Source organism: Schistocerca serialis, chromosome 3 (genome assembly GCF_023864345.2).
Source record: "Schistocerca serialis cubense isolate TAMUIC-IGC-003099 chromosome 3, iqSchSeri2.2, whole genome shotgun sequence".
Classification (NCBI taxonomy): domain Eukaryota; kingdom Metazoa; phylum Arthropoda; class Insecta; order Orthoptera; family Acrididae; genus Schistocerca; species Schistocerca serialis.
Window position 1 is genome coordinate 606,258,165 of NC_064640.1, and position 18,015 is coordinate 606,276,179.

The following is an 18,015-nucleotide window of genomic DNA, read 5'->3' on the forward strand; positions in this document are numbered from 1 at the left end:
GGCGTGACCACTCCGTCCAGGTTTCCACGTCTGCGTGAAAATTACGGAATGGAGGTGCAACTGCATGTTGTGACTGCAGTAGCGGTGGCCGCATCGTTTTGCAGTGCACGTGGACCCTGGATGAGCTGTCCAAGGGCATCCAATAACGCCTGCGTCTGCTGATTCTGCAAGCGATAAAATTCGGACAGTACATAGGGCGAAGCCATGACACAATTAAATTAGAGCAATACGAACGCGAAATCCCATCCTCGTCGCCAAAAATGTTGTGTCTAGACGAGACAGCCTAGACACAATGAGAGGAAGCCGAAAGGCACGCGCTAAGCTAAAGCGGGATGGCGTGAGGTCTGAAACAGGATACGTAATGAATGCTATAAAGAAAAGTATGTAGCTTCTGGAATACTTAACTTTAATCCATCCTTTTGGTACATCTGGAGATTTTGGTGATACAAGTGAGACTCTTTAGATACATGCAATGTTACTAATGGCGCCTTGCTAGGTCGTAGCCATTGACTTAGCTGAAGGCTATTCTAACTATCTGCTCTGCAAATGAGCGAGGCTTCATCCATGTAGTCACTAGCTACGTCGTCCGTACAACTGGAGCGAGTGCTATTCCGTATCTCGAGACCTGCCTTGTGGTGGCGCTCGGTCTGCGATCACACAGTGGCGACACGCGGGTCCGACATGTACTAATGGACCGCGGCCGATTTAAAACTACCACCTAGCAAGTGTGGTGTCTGGCGGTGACACCACAACTTTAATAAAATTTTTTTATTCTGAGGCTTGACTGAAGGGGGTTGTATGACAATGGGGTTTACACATTGTGTAAATTTTGGATATTTCAGAAGGTACTTAGCTGTAGGTTTGGTGACGTGTTACACATGAACAAGAATTTTATGTTCATGGGAATACATACACAGCGTTTTTATAAATTAGTTATACAAAAGAAGCCTTTAATTGTGAAAAGGGTAAATAACTTACAGACTTAAGTGTGAATGTGAAATAGTTTTTTTTGCCTTACATGGAGATGTTATTAGCTACTCTTGTGCCTCTCCCCCCCCCCCCCCCCCTCCAAGTCCATGTAGACGTAGAGATGTGGTTTGTTTCCAGGTACAAGTGTTCTTTCATGTATCGTCTGTCCTTTGTTTCAAGGAAGGGACAGGGTTCATCATTGCAAACCATTTGGCATTGTGAATATGAAGTTGGACACGGCTGCATGATGGTTGCCAGAATTTTAATGCAGGGTCTCACAATTGGATGATATTGTAGCCACTGTCTTGACTCGTGAGGTTCATGGGCAAATAGATTTTCACCGCGTCCTATGAGGAGGGGAATCTCTGCCACAATTTTAGTTTTTTCATGTTTCGTACATACTTACAAATGAAGATGTATTCATCAAAAGCTGATATGTTCGGATGTTATAATCTTAAGTGGCACATATGTCCTTCTGTCCTATCTATCTATTCATGCTCTGTGTCTGACGCATTCCCACTCATATTTTCGTAAAATGCTACGTACACTTAGTATTTGTAGCTGTAAATTATAGTCAGTCATGCCCAGGAATGCCTACGATTTGGTGGAAACCTTAAAGACATCCTTCTTATGTAATGAAATCTTTTTGTGTTTCTTGCCACAATGAGTCTGATGTTTCATGAGGCTTATTTGATATGTGTTTCTAAAATGTGACCAGTTCTCCTGAATGTCAGGCCTGCGTATAGTAGGAATGTTGTGCTACTAGATACTTTTTTCTCACATATATATGTAAGTGCAGTTTGAAATGGAGAATACACGTTTTGTTGCAAGTCATTGTAACTGAAAACATCCTTCAGAAGTAGTAGTTTCTGCAGGAAAGAATGTGAGACTTGGACATGTGAATCTAGACTTCAAGGCACTGGACTTGCATTTTGGAGGATAGTAATACAGATCCCTGTCCAGTCTTAAATACTTTAGGTTTCTGTGGTTTTCCAAATCATTTACGGCAAATTCCCAGATGCTTTCCTTTAAAATGGCACTGCTGCTTTCCATTCGGGAGGACAATTGTTCAAACCTGTTTGACTATCCAGATCTGTGATTCCCCAAAATCACTCAAGGCAAATGCCGGGATTGTTCCTTTGAAAGGGCACAGTCGATATCCTTTCCCATCCTTGACACAATCCGACCTTGTGGTCCATCTCTAATGACCTCAATGTCAACGGGACGTTAAACCCTATCTTCCTTCCTTCTTTACTGCAGCTTTCTTTCCCCATCCTTCCTGAACCAGAGCTTGTGCTCCATCTCTAGTGACCTCATCAATGGAATGTTAAACCGTAATCTTCTTTCATTTGTGTTTTGGAACCATGCTCGTGAAGATAATTATGTTGGCCACCCTATAAACAACACGATCAAGAAATTTCTGTTTGTGGTTGTAATAGAATCAAAATGTGGAGCTACATGCTTAAAGTTGCCCCCACCCGCTGCAGAAGAACAGTGTGCTCAGTGTATTTGTGAGAACCCACATTCTTTCAAATTAAGAATGTCTCCCACAGAAGACAGTACATCCAAAAAGGTGTTAAACAATGGTGTTTGCAGTATGGTAGTCATATCACAGAAGTAATGAGTCCCACAAGCTTCTGGCCACATGCTTGTGTAGTGTCGAGAAGAATCAGCTGCAGTTTAGCAGTTTAAAGAAACATAATATTAAGTATGTCCTTTGATTACCTTTGAGGATAAAGTTTAGAATGATTTAGACCTGTGAAGCCGGGAATATATAACATTCAGTCTGAATGTGAACAAAAATAAATCTGACATAAAACATAAATGTTGCAAGAAAGAATGGGAAAGCACCTTCCTCAAATAAGATTATTGCAACACAACATATCTGTTGTGGATCATGACTTCACCTTTAAATATGTTACGAAATACAGAAGAATAATAATCATGCTGCAGACATCATTCTGGGATGATACTTTCAAACAGACTTCCAAAATCTGTGTGTCAAAAAAAAAAAAACCTCATGAATCAGGGCAACAAATGTAATATCATAAATGTTGTTAAATCCAGGACAGCCATCACATCATGAGGATGTCTGCAGATGTCACTCAGCACTTCCTTGACCTTGAAACAAATCCTGTGTCACAACACAGACTGAAAGCAGGGGAGGAGGAGGAAAAAATGGTGTAATACCTAAGTGCTCAGAAGACCTGCATGTGACATTTCAGTCTGATGCTGGTGGATTGTGCTACTTAAATACTTACATTTGATGAAATATCTCAGTATTATTTTATCCTAAATGTGCCTAGGAGATAAGGCAACCTCACAAGCCAAAACTGTCAACATATCCGTCAGTATAAGAAACTGTGAAGACGTAAGACTAAAAGACTAATTTTGATTATTGAATTCAGTGCAGAGATTACTTGTGACATGCCCAATCTGTTACGTGGCAACAAAGTGCCTAGAGTAACCTCTTGTATGTGTCTGGTTGCTGATAGCAGAAAGTGGTGTGTTGCTGAGAGTTCTGTATGGCACAGTGTTTCAGTATTTAAATTTCATATCTGATCAGATACATGTTCAGTCCTTGAAGATTTTATATTCCATTTGCCACTTCAGTAGATTTCTCTAGAAAAGATTTTATGGTTGTTCTTCACAACAGTTTTCAAGTATCTGTGTTGACATACCAGACCTTGGTGGTGCAAAACTACACTACATTAGAAACATTGAGTTTGTTAGCATAAATGAGTCTTTTTGATTTTGTGTAAATGGTGTCTCATTAGCAATAGTAGATTATTTTCTCCATGTTGATAGCAAGCCACAACCCCCAACTGTAGGATGACAGCAATGCAAAATGCAATCTCAGTTTTAGCAGCTATTCATTTGATGCAACCACTTTTGTCAAGGTTATATCAAATATGTTGTGAATCAGGCAAGGCAGTCAAATTATCTATGTGATATGACTCTCCTTCTCCTCCTCCTGCCTGGGAATACTTCCATTTTCAACACTCTCTTCTTAAAAATCTCTTTCTGTTGCATCTTTTTCACTTATTTGTCTCTTTTCAAATCTTTCCTAACATCATGAATCCAGGCTATTGTTGGCTTCTTGTCCCATAGATCTTTAAAAATCTGTGTGGATAATCTGTTGCCATCATTCTGTACAAATGTCCAAAAAATAGCAGTTGCTTCTTTCGTAGTGTTTCAGTTACGTTTTCTATGTTGTGATATACTTCTTCATTATATTTTAATCTCCATACCTCTGTATTTCTTAGCAGATCAAGTATTTTTTGAATGATTCTTCATTCTAGAACTTGAGGTGTGTGTAATTTGTGATTCAAAACTGAACATTCACTTGCGTTACGGGTACTTTGGATTTGGTGTCTGCAGCATTTCACAGATAATGTTTTCTAGTTTAGACTTTGTCAGATTCTCGGATTACTTTATGTACTGTTTACTGATCAATCGAATCAGATACCTGTTTAAAATCTATAAATGTTACAACTATGGATTTAGAGTTTGTAAATCTGTGATGGATTATGGACTTTAGGTTGAAAATCTGTTCTGAACAAGATCTGCCCTTTCTAAATCCTCTCTGATATTCTCCCAAATGACTATCAAGTGTTGCTTATACCTTGTTTAATAATATTGTTGAAAATATTTTATAACCCATTGGCAGCAGAGATATACCTGCGTAATTATTTACATCATGCTTATCACTTTTTTGTGTAAAGGATGGACAATAGCCACTTTCCAGTCTTCTGTAATCTTTTCAGTTTCCCAAAATGTTTTCAAACATGATCTGAAAGTTAGTTATAATTTTTGGTTGTGACCATTTTATAAGTTCAGCTGTAATACTGTCATGTCTGTCAGCTTTGTTGTTTTTCACAATATGCATTGCTTTTTTAATTTCTTCAGTGTGGGTGATGGACCTGCTTTTGTGTTTTCATGAGGATTCGCAAATTCTAGCTTACAGCTCAGTTATTCACAGTTCAAGAGTTGTTCGAAATACATTCTTAGTATTCTTGCATTTTATTGAAAGAAAAAATAAAAATAAATAATGGCAAGGTCAGCAGTAAATGATCTGGGACCCCCAATAAATTTCTTAAAACAAAGTTAAATTCACAGACTGCCAATATTTTTATTTGTTGCTCATAAAACATTTTGTGGGCTTAGTTTCAATCTCAGATGGTGTTTTTTGTTATAAGCTCATTAATATAGCTCTACGAGATGAAACACCATTAAAAGTTCTTAAGTTTGCCCCATTTGCACTGTGTATTTGTCCTAGCGAATGAACTGAGTGAAGTTCAGATGTTAGAGTCACCATCTCAAGTATCGAATGTGGATGTTACAGAGCTGTAGAAATTTTAATATCAGTGAATTCCTTAGAGCTGTGCTGACAATAATTAGCATTTAAGATTGGCACCTGAAGATAATGTTAAACATCCAAAATATGCTGTGATTAATAAATTTTAATGACTGGTTACTGTAAGTTCTATGTTAGAAAAATTATTAGAAAAATTAAAGGTGGTATGGCATTTTTGTCTCAGAACTTCCCTAAAACTCGGCCAGTCTAAAATTAAAAAAAAAAAAAAATCTATTCAAATGCATGGTTACATGGTCATTACGAAGTGTGTGTGTTGTGCCTTCAGTTTAACTGTTTCGTATGGGTTACTGTGATGAGGATGCTAGTTGCACTGTTGATGAGGGAAAAAAAGGGGGGGGGGGGGGAGAGAGAGAGAGAGAGAGAGAGAGAGAGAGAGAGAGAGAGAGAGAGAGAGAGAGAGAGAGAGAGAGAGAGATCCAGATCCAGATCCAGATCCAGTCCTGGTATGTAGGTTACTGGTTCTGAAAAGCACCAAAGGGCGATATAGCCAAATGTCCACATTTAGGGGACAGAACACCAAGATGTGTTCTCATTCCATGATACATAGCCGAGAAGTTTGACTTTGACTCTGAACAGTGGCAATTAATCTGACAATAAGGAACTTAACACCTTCCTTTTTTGTGATTCAAATAGTGTTGTTGAAAAACTTTCCTTACTCCAGAATACAAGCTGTCTGCTTCCAGGCTTAGCACCACTGTGCCAGTGTGCATGTGTGATCTCCAGCGCCGAGGAATATATAACTTCACGATGATATTAGCAGTGTATAGCAACACCATCAGTTTTTCTTGGCAAATAATGACCATTTGTTGTTGTTGTTGTTGTTGTAATTCATAGAATCTAGAAGTATTTTACATACTGCTGAACCCTACTGGAAAAGACCTTAGATTTTACTGTGTCAAATATCTGAAATTTTCCAAACCTTCCACAGGAATTCATAGCATATGGACTAGAAGAGTACAATTTTAAAAGTTAACAAGCATATTTGTGCTTGGCATAGTAAATTCTATTGAAAATATAGGAAGATGGCAAGAAAGTATAAGTCTTAATGATTCAATGGCAAAATGAAAAGGTTCTAAAGAATCGAGTAACAACATGTAACTTGATTCTGAAGTGTCACACTTTTTTATTATACACCCAGTGAGAAAGTGTGTTGCCCATTCTTCTCCAGTGAAGTAACTGTCACTGGCAACTTGTTTCTGAAAATAAGGTAACTAGTTATTACCCACACTGAACAACAGCCACTGAATTACATCCTACAATTGCACATGTAGCACCTTTATTTTCATTCAGACTCTTAGGGCTTCCCAATCATACTCTTCCTCAGCACTGTTTGTGTTTATACTGCAGTAACTATTTAATGTGAGAAATGGACTTTTTAGTATCTGTGTGTGTGTGTGTGTGTGTGTGTGTGTGTGTGTGTGTGTGTGTGTGTGTGTGTGTGTGTGTCTGTCCAATAAGCCAGGTTTTCCTGTATCAGTGCCATTTTACAATAGATGAAGTACAGGTTTTCCAGTGCTCTATCATTCTGCCCTTAATTTGCTTCAGTTTCTTGTTGGTGTTCATTTAGTTTGATGAATCAGTCTGCTTTCTTGCTCGTGGCATGTATGAAATGTTGCATGTTTGGTGAATTGTATCCCTCTTTTGTGATTATTATTTGTTTATTGAGCCTGTTGTGATGTATTCCCTTTGAACCATAACTAGAACTTAGAAAAATGCTTCTCAGTGGGTACAGAAAGAGTCTTGCTGCTTCTTTTTATGAATATTATAAAATTGTTGTTGTTCTCTGCATGTTTACATAGTTTGTATACAAGACACAAGGGGAGGACTGCAGCACTCAACCACAAGGTATCAGCACCAGTCTGTCTGATACGCTGTGCATCCAACTGTTAATCTGCATGAGAGATTGCATCATCTCACTATCCTAAGGACTTTTAAGATACCAACGAATTCTAGTAACTCACCTTTATTTTAAAATAAGTAATCCAGCCAGCTTAAGAAGTGTGTATGAGAATTACTGTTAATGTGTGCTTTTTTTGCTCTGAGAGACATTTGAAGTTGATACAGTTTCTCCAGCCAGCTGCAAGATACATTATGAGGCATACCTGACATTGTAATGTTTTCTGGATAGATGTTGGAGAGATACATTTGGAAGAAACGAATCTGACATGTACAGAAATTTATTTTTACAGATTTTAAGAGAAAAAGATTTTGTTATGACAAATCATCACTGCCTCCACAAAGAGGGAGAAGAAAACTGCATACTGGCAGGGGAGGAGAACTATCTGATGATGATGTCATGTCTCAACCCATACCAGAAGTGTCCACATCCTCATCAAAGGTTTGTAAAATCTAAAGTTGTTTTTGATATGTACACTGGTTGGAGTGCAGAATCATACAGTTTCAGAATGTAGAGAGAGAGTGTTCTTTAGCCATTCTGTATAAATGTTATACTACCAGCATAGCCAGCATATGACTTTAGGCTTCCACTTAACGTTACATCAGCTATATTCCACGCATCTCTGTGATGCGGAGTGATGTCGAGTGTATAAATTTTATTTAAGTGCAATACAATGAAATGAGTTAACATTATGAAATTATATTGTATTGCATTGGTAATATTAATTACAAAATGTTTAAGCTGTTTACTTTAAGAGTTTCCGCAAACATACTTCAGTGGAGTATAAAGAGCTACCAAACAGAAAGTACTTTGAATTATTTGGGAGTAAAGTTAACAATTCGCTAAACAGTCGAGGCAGTGAATCATTGACAGGCACATAAACAAGACCGAAAACTTTGCGAGTTTTTGGACTAATTTGTTAAGAGCTCTCTCTCTCTCTCTCTCTCTCTCTCTCTCTCTCTCTCTCTCTCTCTCTCACACTCACTCACTTACTCACTACTCACTACTCTCTCTCTCACTCACTTCTCTCTCTCTCTGAATACACTATGTGGGGGCTTCAGCTGAACTGATGTGAGATTTGTGTTGGATGGAGTGGGTGAGGGGAGAAAGTAGGTGGGGAGTTGTAAGAGGGGTTGGGAACGGTGGCTGATGGCTGAGTAGGAGGCCAGATTTGCTCAAGATAGGAATGTGGGATGGAAAGGCAGCAGTATGCCGGGATAGGAATGAAACATGAGTGATCAGTTCATGAAGCACACAGCGACAGTGAGGTGGAGGAGTACACTCGGTGGAGTCAACAGAACAGGAAGAGAGGAGACTCCAGGGAAGAGGATGTGGTCGCAGGATGTGTGAAAGGAAGAAAGAGTGGGCTTAATGTCCCATTGACATAGAGGTCATTAGTGATGGAATATAAGCTCGGACTGTGTCAAGAATGGGGAAGGAAGTTGGCCATGCCCTTCCAAAGGAACCGTCCTGTCATTTTCCTGGAGCGATTTAGGGAAGTCACAGTAAATCTAAATCTGGGTGGGCGGATGTGGGTTGGTATCTTCATTATCCCAAATGCGAGTCCAGTGTGCTAAGAGGATGAGTGAAGTTAGGGTCTCGGGGCAGAGAGATGGGTGTGAATCAGGGGCTAGCAGAGAATGTTCTTCCATCCTTACTTAAACTCCATCACATTAACCATGAGATGTAATATGCAGTGGCAGGTTCTTGAAAATAAGTGTACTCAAATAGCTATCTGTCAGTACTAATGTTAAGAACTTTGTGTCTTGGCAAAAAATAAACATGAACAATACTACAGATAAAAAGGTGTATCTGCTTAGTGGTTACAAAACAAGAAGAAACTGTGTTTGCAGATTGCCTACAACTTTTAAAAAGGTGAAAGGGAATGACAGGAAGAGGGTTTGAGATGTACACCTGTTGATGGAAAATGAAAACTTCTCAAAACCTTGGATTGAGAGGGAGAGAGAGAGAGAGAGAGAGAGAGAGAGAGAGAGAGAGAGAGAGAGAGAGAGAGAGAGAGAGAATAAGGAAAGGAGTCAAAAGCCACAATCATGTGAAAGCTAATATTCAGATACTAGAGTGACAGTAATTAACTATTGGTAACTAGCATGTCAAAAACAAGACCATAACTCAAAAGAAACCCCATGGGAATAAAAGAAAGGCAGGAAAGTCTCAGATTTTTCTGTGGAATTGACATATGAACAACATAGTAAATACTAATTTTATTAGCTACATTCATACAGAAACAAAAACAATCATGTAGACAATTAAATAGTTAAATGTTACCTGTGTTATGTGGCCTTTCCCAATAAGAAAGCCCCCATGGAGCTTAAAGTTTTTTGTTAGTCCAGGATTGGCAAATGTCGAGCCCTGAGCCTTTGCAGTACTATTTCCCTTCAGTGCTGCAAATCTAACATCTGATGGTCTTATATACTTTCCCAAGGAGCTCAGCTAGTGCTGGCTGAGTATGGACATGGCAAACCCAGGGTTCATGAGTTGGTAAACACTACCAATCTTATGCTACCGTAAACTCTGGATGTGCTTCAGTGGCCACTGTTGGTCATGATGGTGGAACTTTCGGGTTTTTCAGAGAGGAAGAGCTTTGGCTTAACTGCACAGATAGAAAGGACGGTATAGACGCTCCCCCCCCCCCCCCCCCTCCCCTCTGCATCCTCCCCACTCCCTATATATATATATATATATACACACACACACACCACTGTCAAACTCAAGTTGTGGTGTAATCCACACCAATTGAATGGATGACTTTTGGTGGGCAACCTCTGGAGAAACTGCCACATCTCAGTTTGTATTCGACTTGCCCAGGTAAGTAAAGTTCTGCGTGGATGGATGCTGGAGATCCATAGCTGTTTATGGGAACACCTTGGAACCTCACAAACAAACAAAGAAATCTGCAAACAGTATGTGAAGGCCATTAGAGATCACAGACACCTACACAACTAAGAGGGCTCGACGTAATAGTCTCCCTGGAATTTCATTAGAAAAATTGAACCATAATAATTTTAATGGGGCACATCAGTGCCAGAATGGAATGTCACTACTGTAACAGAGAGAAGGGTAGTCTTTTGAGGAAGGTCTCCTTTCTAGGTCAACAAAACAGTAGAAAGTATTGCTGGAACTGTAAAGTCAACAAAATGACTTTGCAACTGAGTGCTTTTGGTTGAAACTACTACGTCTTACCAAGTGAGCACACGTTTGGACTTTGGGTCAATATGCTGTAGCGATGGAAAAGTACACCATCTTCATGCTTCACTAAGGATGGCATTAAGTTGTAAGAGATGTCACAGACATGGACACTGCTGAACTGCAAAAAGGATGGAAAGTGGAAGATGTAACAGAACTTAGAAACATGATGAATAGAGTGAATGGTGAGCTGTAGAAGACTGACTTTCATCTTAATATTGGATTTGCCTCTCCATCCAGAACACATCAATGTCAGATTTATTTGACTGAAAGTAAGAAATGTTATATCCAGTCCGATGTGGTATTATAAACATGAGTGGTAGGGTCACACCACAGTAGGGTGTAGTGGCAGTTTAACATGCAGGAAATTCGGGAAAGATGCATAGGAAGCAGGGTCCTCACATTTATTTTAAGAGTTCTGTGCAAACGGATCAGGTTAGCACCCTCTTTGAAGGAGGAATTTAGGACAAATGAAGATTCAAGAATTTAAAGTGACCAAGAGAATTTTGTATACTGTGGGAGGGGGGAATCCCTGCACCTTTCTGTTTTCTCAACTTTCTATGCTACCACTCTGAGGGAAATTGTGGTCAAAGTCAGTGTAGCCAAGCATTTGAAAGCAGTAGATATTATCACAAACATATATACATGTAAACATATAAGCAATAATGTCCACACTACTGTGCCTGCATCACAACAGCAAAAGGTGAAATCTGCACCCAGAAACAGTCAGAATCCAAAGAAATCTGATATGAAATCATCAGAGAGGAGGAGGTTGCTATTAACCGATGGAAACACTGCAGAAATAGAACTGGATACATATGTTGACAAAATTGGAGGTTGTGCTATTCTCCACTCTATGTCCAGTATATTTCACCAGAAAAGAGAGAGAGTGTGAAAGACCCCTGCAATGAATGGCACCTATACTCCCATGGAATGTGAACAGTCCAAGAAAATATGTCAGAAGCAAGGCTTTTAACATAGGATAGGTCCTTGTGCCTATGCATACATGAGATGCAGCTCAAACCTTCAGACAATCTTTTGTTGCTTTTAAAGGCTACACCATCCACAGAAAGTTTTGTGTTGTCTCACTGTCACTGTAGGCTTGTACCATGAGAAACAACGAGAGGATGTTGTTTGGTGGTCGGTACCCTTTTTCTGTAACACAACTGCACACATGTATTAACAGGGTTATTTATTCATGATTATAAGAAATTACTTATTTTTAAGCTACTCGGTGTGGTACAAGCTCTTTCATGATAGTCCACGTTAGCCACAATGCTGGTGAAGTACAAGTCCGCTATGTGCACTACTCTGGTCACTAGGTACTGACTGACTCTGAGCTAGAGGCTGAGCTAATTGTGACTGCGACTCCTACTGGACTGTGACTGACGCCTCAACTTCTTGACTCACTGGATGGTGGACAGGGCCCTCCGGTCTGCGGCAACAATCTAAATGCTGGCGGTCGAGATGGTGTTGGCGGTGCGTTTCTTGAGAGTCTGTCGTTGGCCTCGTTGTGTAGTGAGGCTGCGAATGCCAACAGGGAGGGGGCAGAAAACTGGAGATGAGCCGGGAGCCATAGCTATGGAGGGCGGTGTACTCCCGACCTTACCCAGCCATCTGGCTTGCAAGGCAATGGGAATATCCCCCTGGAAAACTGCTGCCAGGGCACACGTCCAGGCCTGAGAGCGTGTGCTTGGAGTGCCCTGGAGATGGCATCAGCGGGCAGCTGCGAAGGCTGCACGGTCTCATGAGGCCACGAATCTGGGGGATGAAAAGCAGTAGAATAACAGGGCAATTGACGTGTGTATTTCGTTCTGGTGGCAGCACTGCAAACTTTCAGGACCTGGAATCAAATACATATAAGAGCCAATACATTTCTGGATCACGCCTCTTTACCAGTGCCTACGGTTGCCATAAACCCTGAAAAGAACAAAATCATACAGTGCAAAGTGATAATTACAGACCATTGGCGGCACTGGATGCTGCGGTGGATGTAGCAAGTGTAGCAGAGTCCGATGGCGGTGGCGATGCAGAAGTTTCACCGTTGGTCTGTCGTGTGGGTGGGAGTGATAGGAGGCAAGAAAGAGTTGCAGCTCCTGTTCCCATGTACGGGTGGTGCAGAGTTTGTCCATCTGTTGCTTAAAAGTGTGTATGAAGCGTTCTCCTTCTCCGTTGGACTGCGGATGAAACTCGGCACTTGTTAGATGACGAATTCCATTTCGTTCACAAAACTGTTCAAAGTCACGTGAAGTGAACTGTGGCCATTTTCTGCCATAAGTACTTCTGGCAGACCTTGTATGCAAAATATGGCGGACAACACTTGAATGGTGCTATGTGACATGGTAGAGTTCATAGGCACTGCAAATGGAAACTAGGTCAAAGAGTCTACCACTATGAGCCAACAAGTGTTCCAAAATGGTCCTGCAAGGTCTGTGTGCACTCATGTCCATGGCGATTGAGTCTTAGTCTTAGATGAGAATGTCTGTGGTGGAGTGGATTGGATTTCTGTGCATGCACGACACTGTGACGTCATCTGTTCAATGTGGGCACCCATGTCTTGCCAATTACAGTGCCATCACGCTAACTGTTTAGTGTGAACAATTCCCCAATGTCCTTGATGGAGCAATTGCAACACATCCTTTTGCAACACTTCGGGATTAAGCACACGCAATTGTCTACTGTCATTTTGAACTAGAATCACACCCTGTTGAACTGAAAGGCTATGCCAGCGTGCAAAATATTGGCGCACAACTGAGTTCTGGATGCTGTTCAACAAGCAAGGCCAAGACGTGTGAATATAATGCAACAAAATCTTGAGATCTGGATCTGCTTCCATAGCCTGTGCTATTTTTCTGTAGTGTAAGGGAAAATATTCCAGCAATCAGAGTTCTACATTGATTTGGCTGGAAGATGGGGCAGATGCATCTAAATCAGAGTCTTGGCCAATTGGAAAGCAAGACAGAGCACCTGCATTGCTATGCTTTGCCGTAGGTCTGTACATAATTTCATACTGACACTGCGAAAGCAACAAAGCCCAGTGTTGCAATTTTTGAGCAGTGCATGTAGGAACCGGCTTTGACGGATGAAACAAGGACTGCAAAGGCTTGTGATCTGTCACTAAATAGAACTTTCAACCACACAAATAGTGACGGAATTTGGTCACACCATTCACAATAACGAGTGCCTCTGCTTCTATTTGAGAATAATTGCACTGAGTTTGCGTTAACAACTGTGAGGCAGAAAGCAATAGGTCTGTCTTGTGCTCCAATTCTGTGTGAAAGCACAGCGCCAATTCTGTAGGAAGAAGCTTCGAGTTGCAGAACTGCTGGCTTGGCAGGGTCAAAATGCACTAAACATCTGTCATTGAGCAAGGCATTTTTGAGTTTCTGAAATGCATCTTGACAATCTTTGGTCTACACAAAAGGCACATTTTTCTGATGCAAGCGATGCAATGAAGCTATGATCTGAGCGGCATTCGGTATGAACCGAATTTAGTACGCCATCTTGCCTAGTACTGATTGCAGTTCAGACACGTTGCAAGGAACAAGCAAGCCGGCTGCGGTGGTCTCGTGGTTCTAGGCGCGCAGTCCGGAACCGTGCGACTTCTATGGTCGCAGGTTCGAATCCTGCCTCGGGCATGGATGTGTGTGATGTCCTTAGGTTAGTTAGGTTTAAGTAGTTCTAAGTTCTAGGGGACTGATAACCACAGCAGTTGAGTCCCATAGTGCTCAGAGCCATTTCAAAAGGAACAAGCAGAACACGGATTGCAAGCAAATGAGATTGGAGGGTGTGCACATCCTGACTGTTTATCACATGACCTAAGTACTGTAGTTCATTTTGAAAAAAAGCCACACTTTCCGAGTTGACACTTGTTTCCTGCTTCTGACAGCACTCAAAAAAGAGTATGCAAATTGGCAATGTGTTCCCCTGGTGTATGACCTGAGACGACAATATCATCAAGGTAGTTTGAACAAAATGACACTTTTGCAGGCAGCTGTTCCAAGTAACACTGAAAAATGGCGGGTGCGGAAGCGCTGCTGAAGGGCAAATGCAAATATCTAAACAGTCCAAAGAGTGTGTGTGTGTGTGTGTGTGTGTGTGTGTGTGTGTGTGTGTGTGCCACAAATACTTTCTGTGATTCTTCATCCAACGGAATTTGCAAATAGGCATCATGCAGCTCAAGTGTGTATGCGGCCAGAAGGCTTAGGCAACAAAACGAGAGGGCTTGCCCATCGACTAGCTTGAATGGGAGCAATTACACAGTTATCTTTCAGTTATTTCAATTTACTGGCTGCTTTGTCTCTTAAAGAAATTGGAGTGGGGCGGGCCTGGTACAACTTAGGCTGTGCATTGTCTTTCAATGTAAAATGTGTTTGTTACAAAGTTATTAGCTTTTCCCATTCCTTTGAAAATAGCTCAGGAAATTCTTTAAGCAAGCTGTCTACGCTGTCTTTTGGTGCAAAAGCTGGTGTGGAAAATACATTGTCTTGGATGCTAAGGCCAAACAAATCAAAGCGTCTAAACTGAAAATGTTCTCACTGTCTCTTGATTTCAACACAGAAAAATTAACTGTTCTAGTTTGGGATTTGTATGTGGCAGGCAAACTACACTGTCCAAGCACTGGAATTTCCTGTCCATTCTAAGCAGTGAGGTGTTTACTAGATTTAGAAAAGTGTGGTGAGCCTAACTGTTCGTACGTGGCACGATTAAGGAAAGTTACTGAGGCACCTGTGTCTAACTAGAAGTTCACACAACAGCCAGCAATCTGTAATGAGACTAATAGTTTGTTAGAATGTTGTTGCACAGCACTATGGCAAGAAGGAGGCACAATCTTAATCTTATTTTTGGCGTCTTTGTGCTATTGCAAACAGAATACTTGGACATGGCCTTTCTTTTCCACACGTGTAACATGTTGTGTTAAGTGATGGGCAGTCCTGTCTTTTATGTATGGCAAGCAGAACATCTAGGGCAAGACTTCACTAAGTTCACAGGTCTGTTTACATGTCTACGTGGCTGTCTGTGTGGCTGTGTGTGTGCTCATTGTTGTGGCTGCTTGAGGTGGTCATGAGTAAGGGGCGGTTAGACCCAACAAATTGGGGCCTGCTCAAACTTGTCGGCAGCTACAGCGCCCAAATCATATTGCTCTAATGTTTGCAGCACTTGGGAAAGTGATGGAACAGAGTAATTTAAGATCTGTTCCAGTATTCTACTATCTGAGACATTGAATGTTATTGCATCCCTAATCATTAAGTCGCTGTAAAAGTTTCCACTACTACACTTCAATTTGCACTTCCTAATCATGCCCACTAATTCTGTGTATCACTGATTGTACGTCTGTTCTGGCTTTTTCTGCAAGTAAAAGAACTGATATCTGGCTGTCTGGCTGCAGATACTTGAACTTGCTGGTCATAGTACTGAGTTAATGCAGCAATTACTTCATCATACCTGAGTTCGTTGGGAGACACAGTTGGGTATAGTCTTTGTATTAACCTGTACACTGGGGACCCCACAGTCAAAAGAAAGTATTGTGGCTTTACAATACCTTTAACTTGATGAACTTCACAATGTACTTGGAACTGTGTCAAGTATTTGAGCCATTCCTCGTCTGTGTTGTTAAATTGCCGGAACGTAGGTATGCTGGTCGGCGGCATGTGTTGGGTTGATCGGCTCACCTTTTGTGCAGCTGATGCTGCTTGTGCAGCCAGTAGTTGTTGTATTGTCATTAGCAGGGCAGCAGTTTGTTGATTCTGAAACTGGAAAGCTTGTGTTAGATCCATCACATTGGTCGTCTGTGGCTGAAGCGTGGTGGCAGAGGGTGGGGTAGCCATGGTTTACGCAAATATGTTATAGCAAAAAGCAAGCAAAGCCTCTGAAAAGAGAAATTTGATTAGTTCTATGGCTCCCTTCCTGGAATATATGCAAGAACACAACAACACATTAGCAAATAGAAATGAGCGCCCCTGCAAGCTACAACACAAGAGAAGCAAGCAAAATCTGCACTGAATTATACTGGTCACCAGTTTATGTGTCGTCTTGTTGTCACTGTAGGCTTGTACCATGGGAAGCAAGGAGAGGATGTTGTTTGGTGGCCAGTATCCTCTTTCTGTAACACAACTTTGTGCATGTATTAACAGAGTTCTTTATTCATAAGAATAAGAAATTACTTAGCTTTAAGCTACTTGTGGTACAAGCTCTTCCTTAATATGTTAGCCACACTGCTGGTGAAGTACAAGTCCGCTATGTACACTGCACTGGTCGCTAGGTACTGACTGACTCTGAGGTAGAGACTGACCTAATTACGACTGCGACTCCAACTGGGCTGCAACTGATGACTCGACTTGTTGACTTACTGATGGCTGACTGGGAGCTCCGGTCCGTGGCGGCGATCTAAATACAAGTGGTCGAGAGGGTGTTGGCGGTGTGTTTTGTGCGAGTCTGTCGTTGGCCTCTCTCCTGATAGGCTCGCTTTCTCTGGTGCCTACTGTCGATCTTCTCGCAGCCTCTTTGCTAATTGGAGTGCTGGTATCAGCTTACACCAGCACAGGAAGGATGATGCAGGTCATGACCAGGGTAATGATGGAGTGGCGGTATTTGTTTCCGAAAAATGCTGTTTTGCACTGTTTACCCTCACCACCCACCTCCAAGCAGTAGCTGTTCATATTTATGTATCATTAAGAATAATGGTGCTGTCCCTGTATCAACCACCTTACGAACCTGTAGATAACGAGACCATTGATGACCTTATATGCAAACTCCCCCTTCGCTTTCTATCCCTCAGAGACCTCTATGTATCACTTCCAGAATGATTCTACATAGCACTTAAATACTGCAAACTTACATTCTCAGACGCTGACCTGTCACTTGAATTCTTCAATAGGTGATGTACATGGAGAAGGGTCAGAGAACGTGCCCTATAGTCACAGTTTTTCCATTTGGATTCACTTGCAAGATACATTAGTACCTGCCACCAAGCCACCTGAATGGATCTTGAAAGAGACAGCTGAACACTTTACACCAACCTGACTGTATGCCAACAATCTATTCGAAAGTTGCATGTTAAACCTGGTAGACGGCCCGTCTGATGGTGAAGCAAGGAGTGCCATTTAACCATTAGGAACAGACTGGTGGCACTGAGAAAGTTCCACCACTTGCATCTACTGATAATCTTACTACCTTTTGCATTGCTCAGGCAAAAGCTCAGTGTGCTTACACAAAATGTAAGGGGGTCTATAAAACGGCTAAATGTAAATAGTATTACATCTACTGCTGTATCATTAAAAGACAGTGGTGCTCCAATCACAAAATCAGACGCTGTGGCCTAGACAATGGTGACATACTTGGAGCCAATTGCATCCTATGTGTGTCAGGATGCTACATTCCAGTGCAGATGGGAATTAGCTCAAAGGACACGGTCGGCTGTGGTTAGTCATACAACACCAGGGCCAGACAAAATGTACTATGATAAGTTGTAACATATGAATAATGAATCAAAATACCTTTTCATGCTGTTTAACATAATTTAGTTTGAGAGACAATACTCTTATTCTTGGAATGAAACAATTGTGAC

At 41.3% G+C, this 18,015-nt stretch overlaps 1 protein-coding gene across 5 annotated transcripts in view; it reads left to right on the plus strand.

Moving 5' to 3' along the window:
• LOC126470490 (histone-lysine N-methyltransferase EHMT2) overlaps positions 1-18,015 on the plus strand; it is a 279,877-nt gene that overhangs the window by 57,574 nt on the left and 204,288 nt on the right. For all 5 annotated transcript variants that reach the window (XR_007586217.1, XR_007586218.1, XM_050098362.1 and 2 more), the window contains one exon: positions 7,537-7,685. Coding sequence is in view for 3 of the 5 variants with exons in the window: in XM_050098362.1 (XP_049954319.1) it covers positions 7,537-7,685 (149 nt within the window). In the remaining 2 variants the exon portion in view is untranslated. The remainder of the gene's footprint in view (positions 1-7,536; positions 7,686-18,015) is intronic.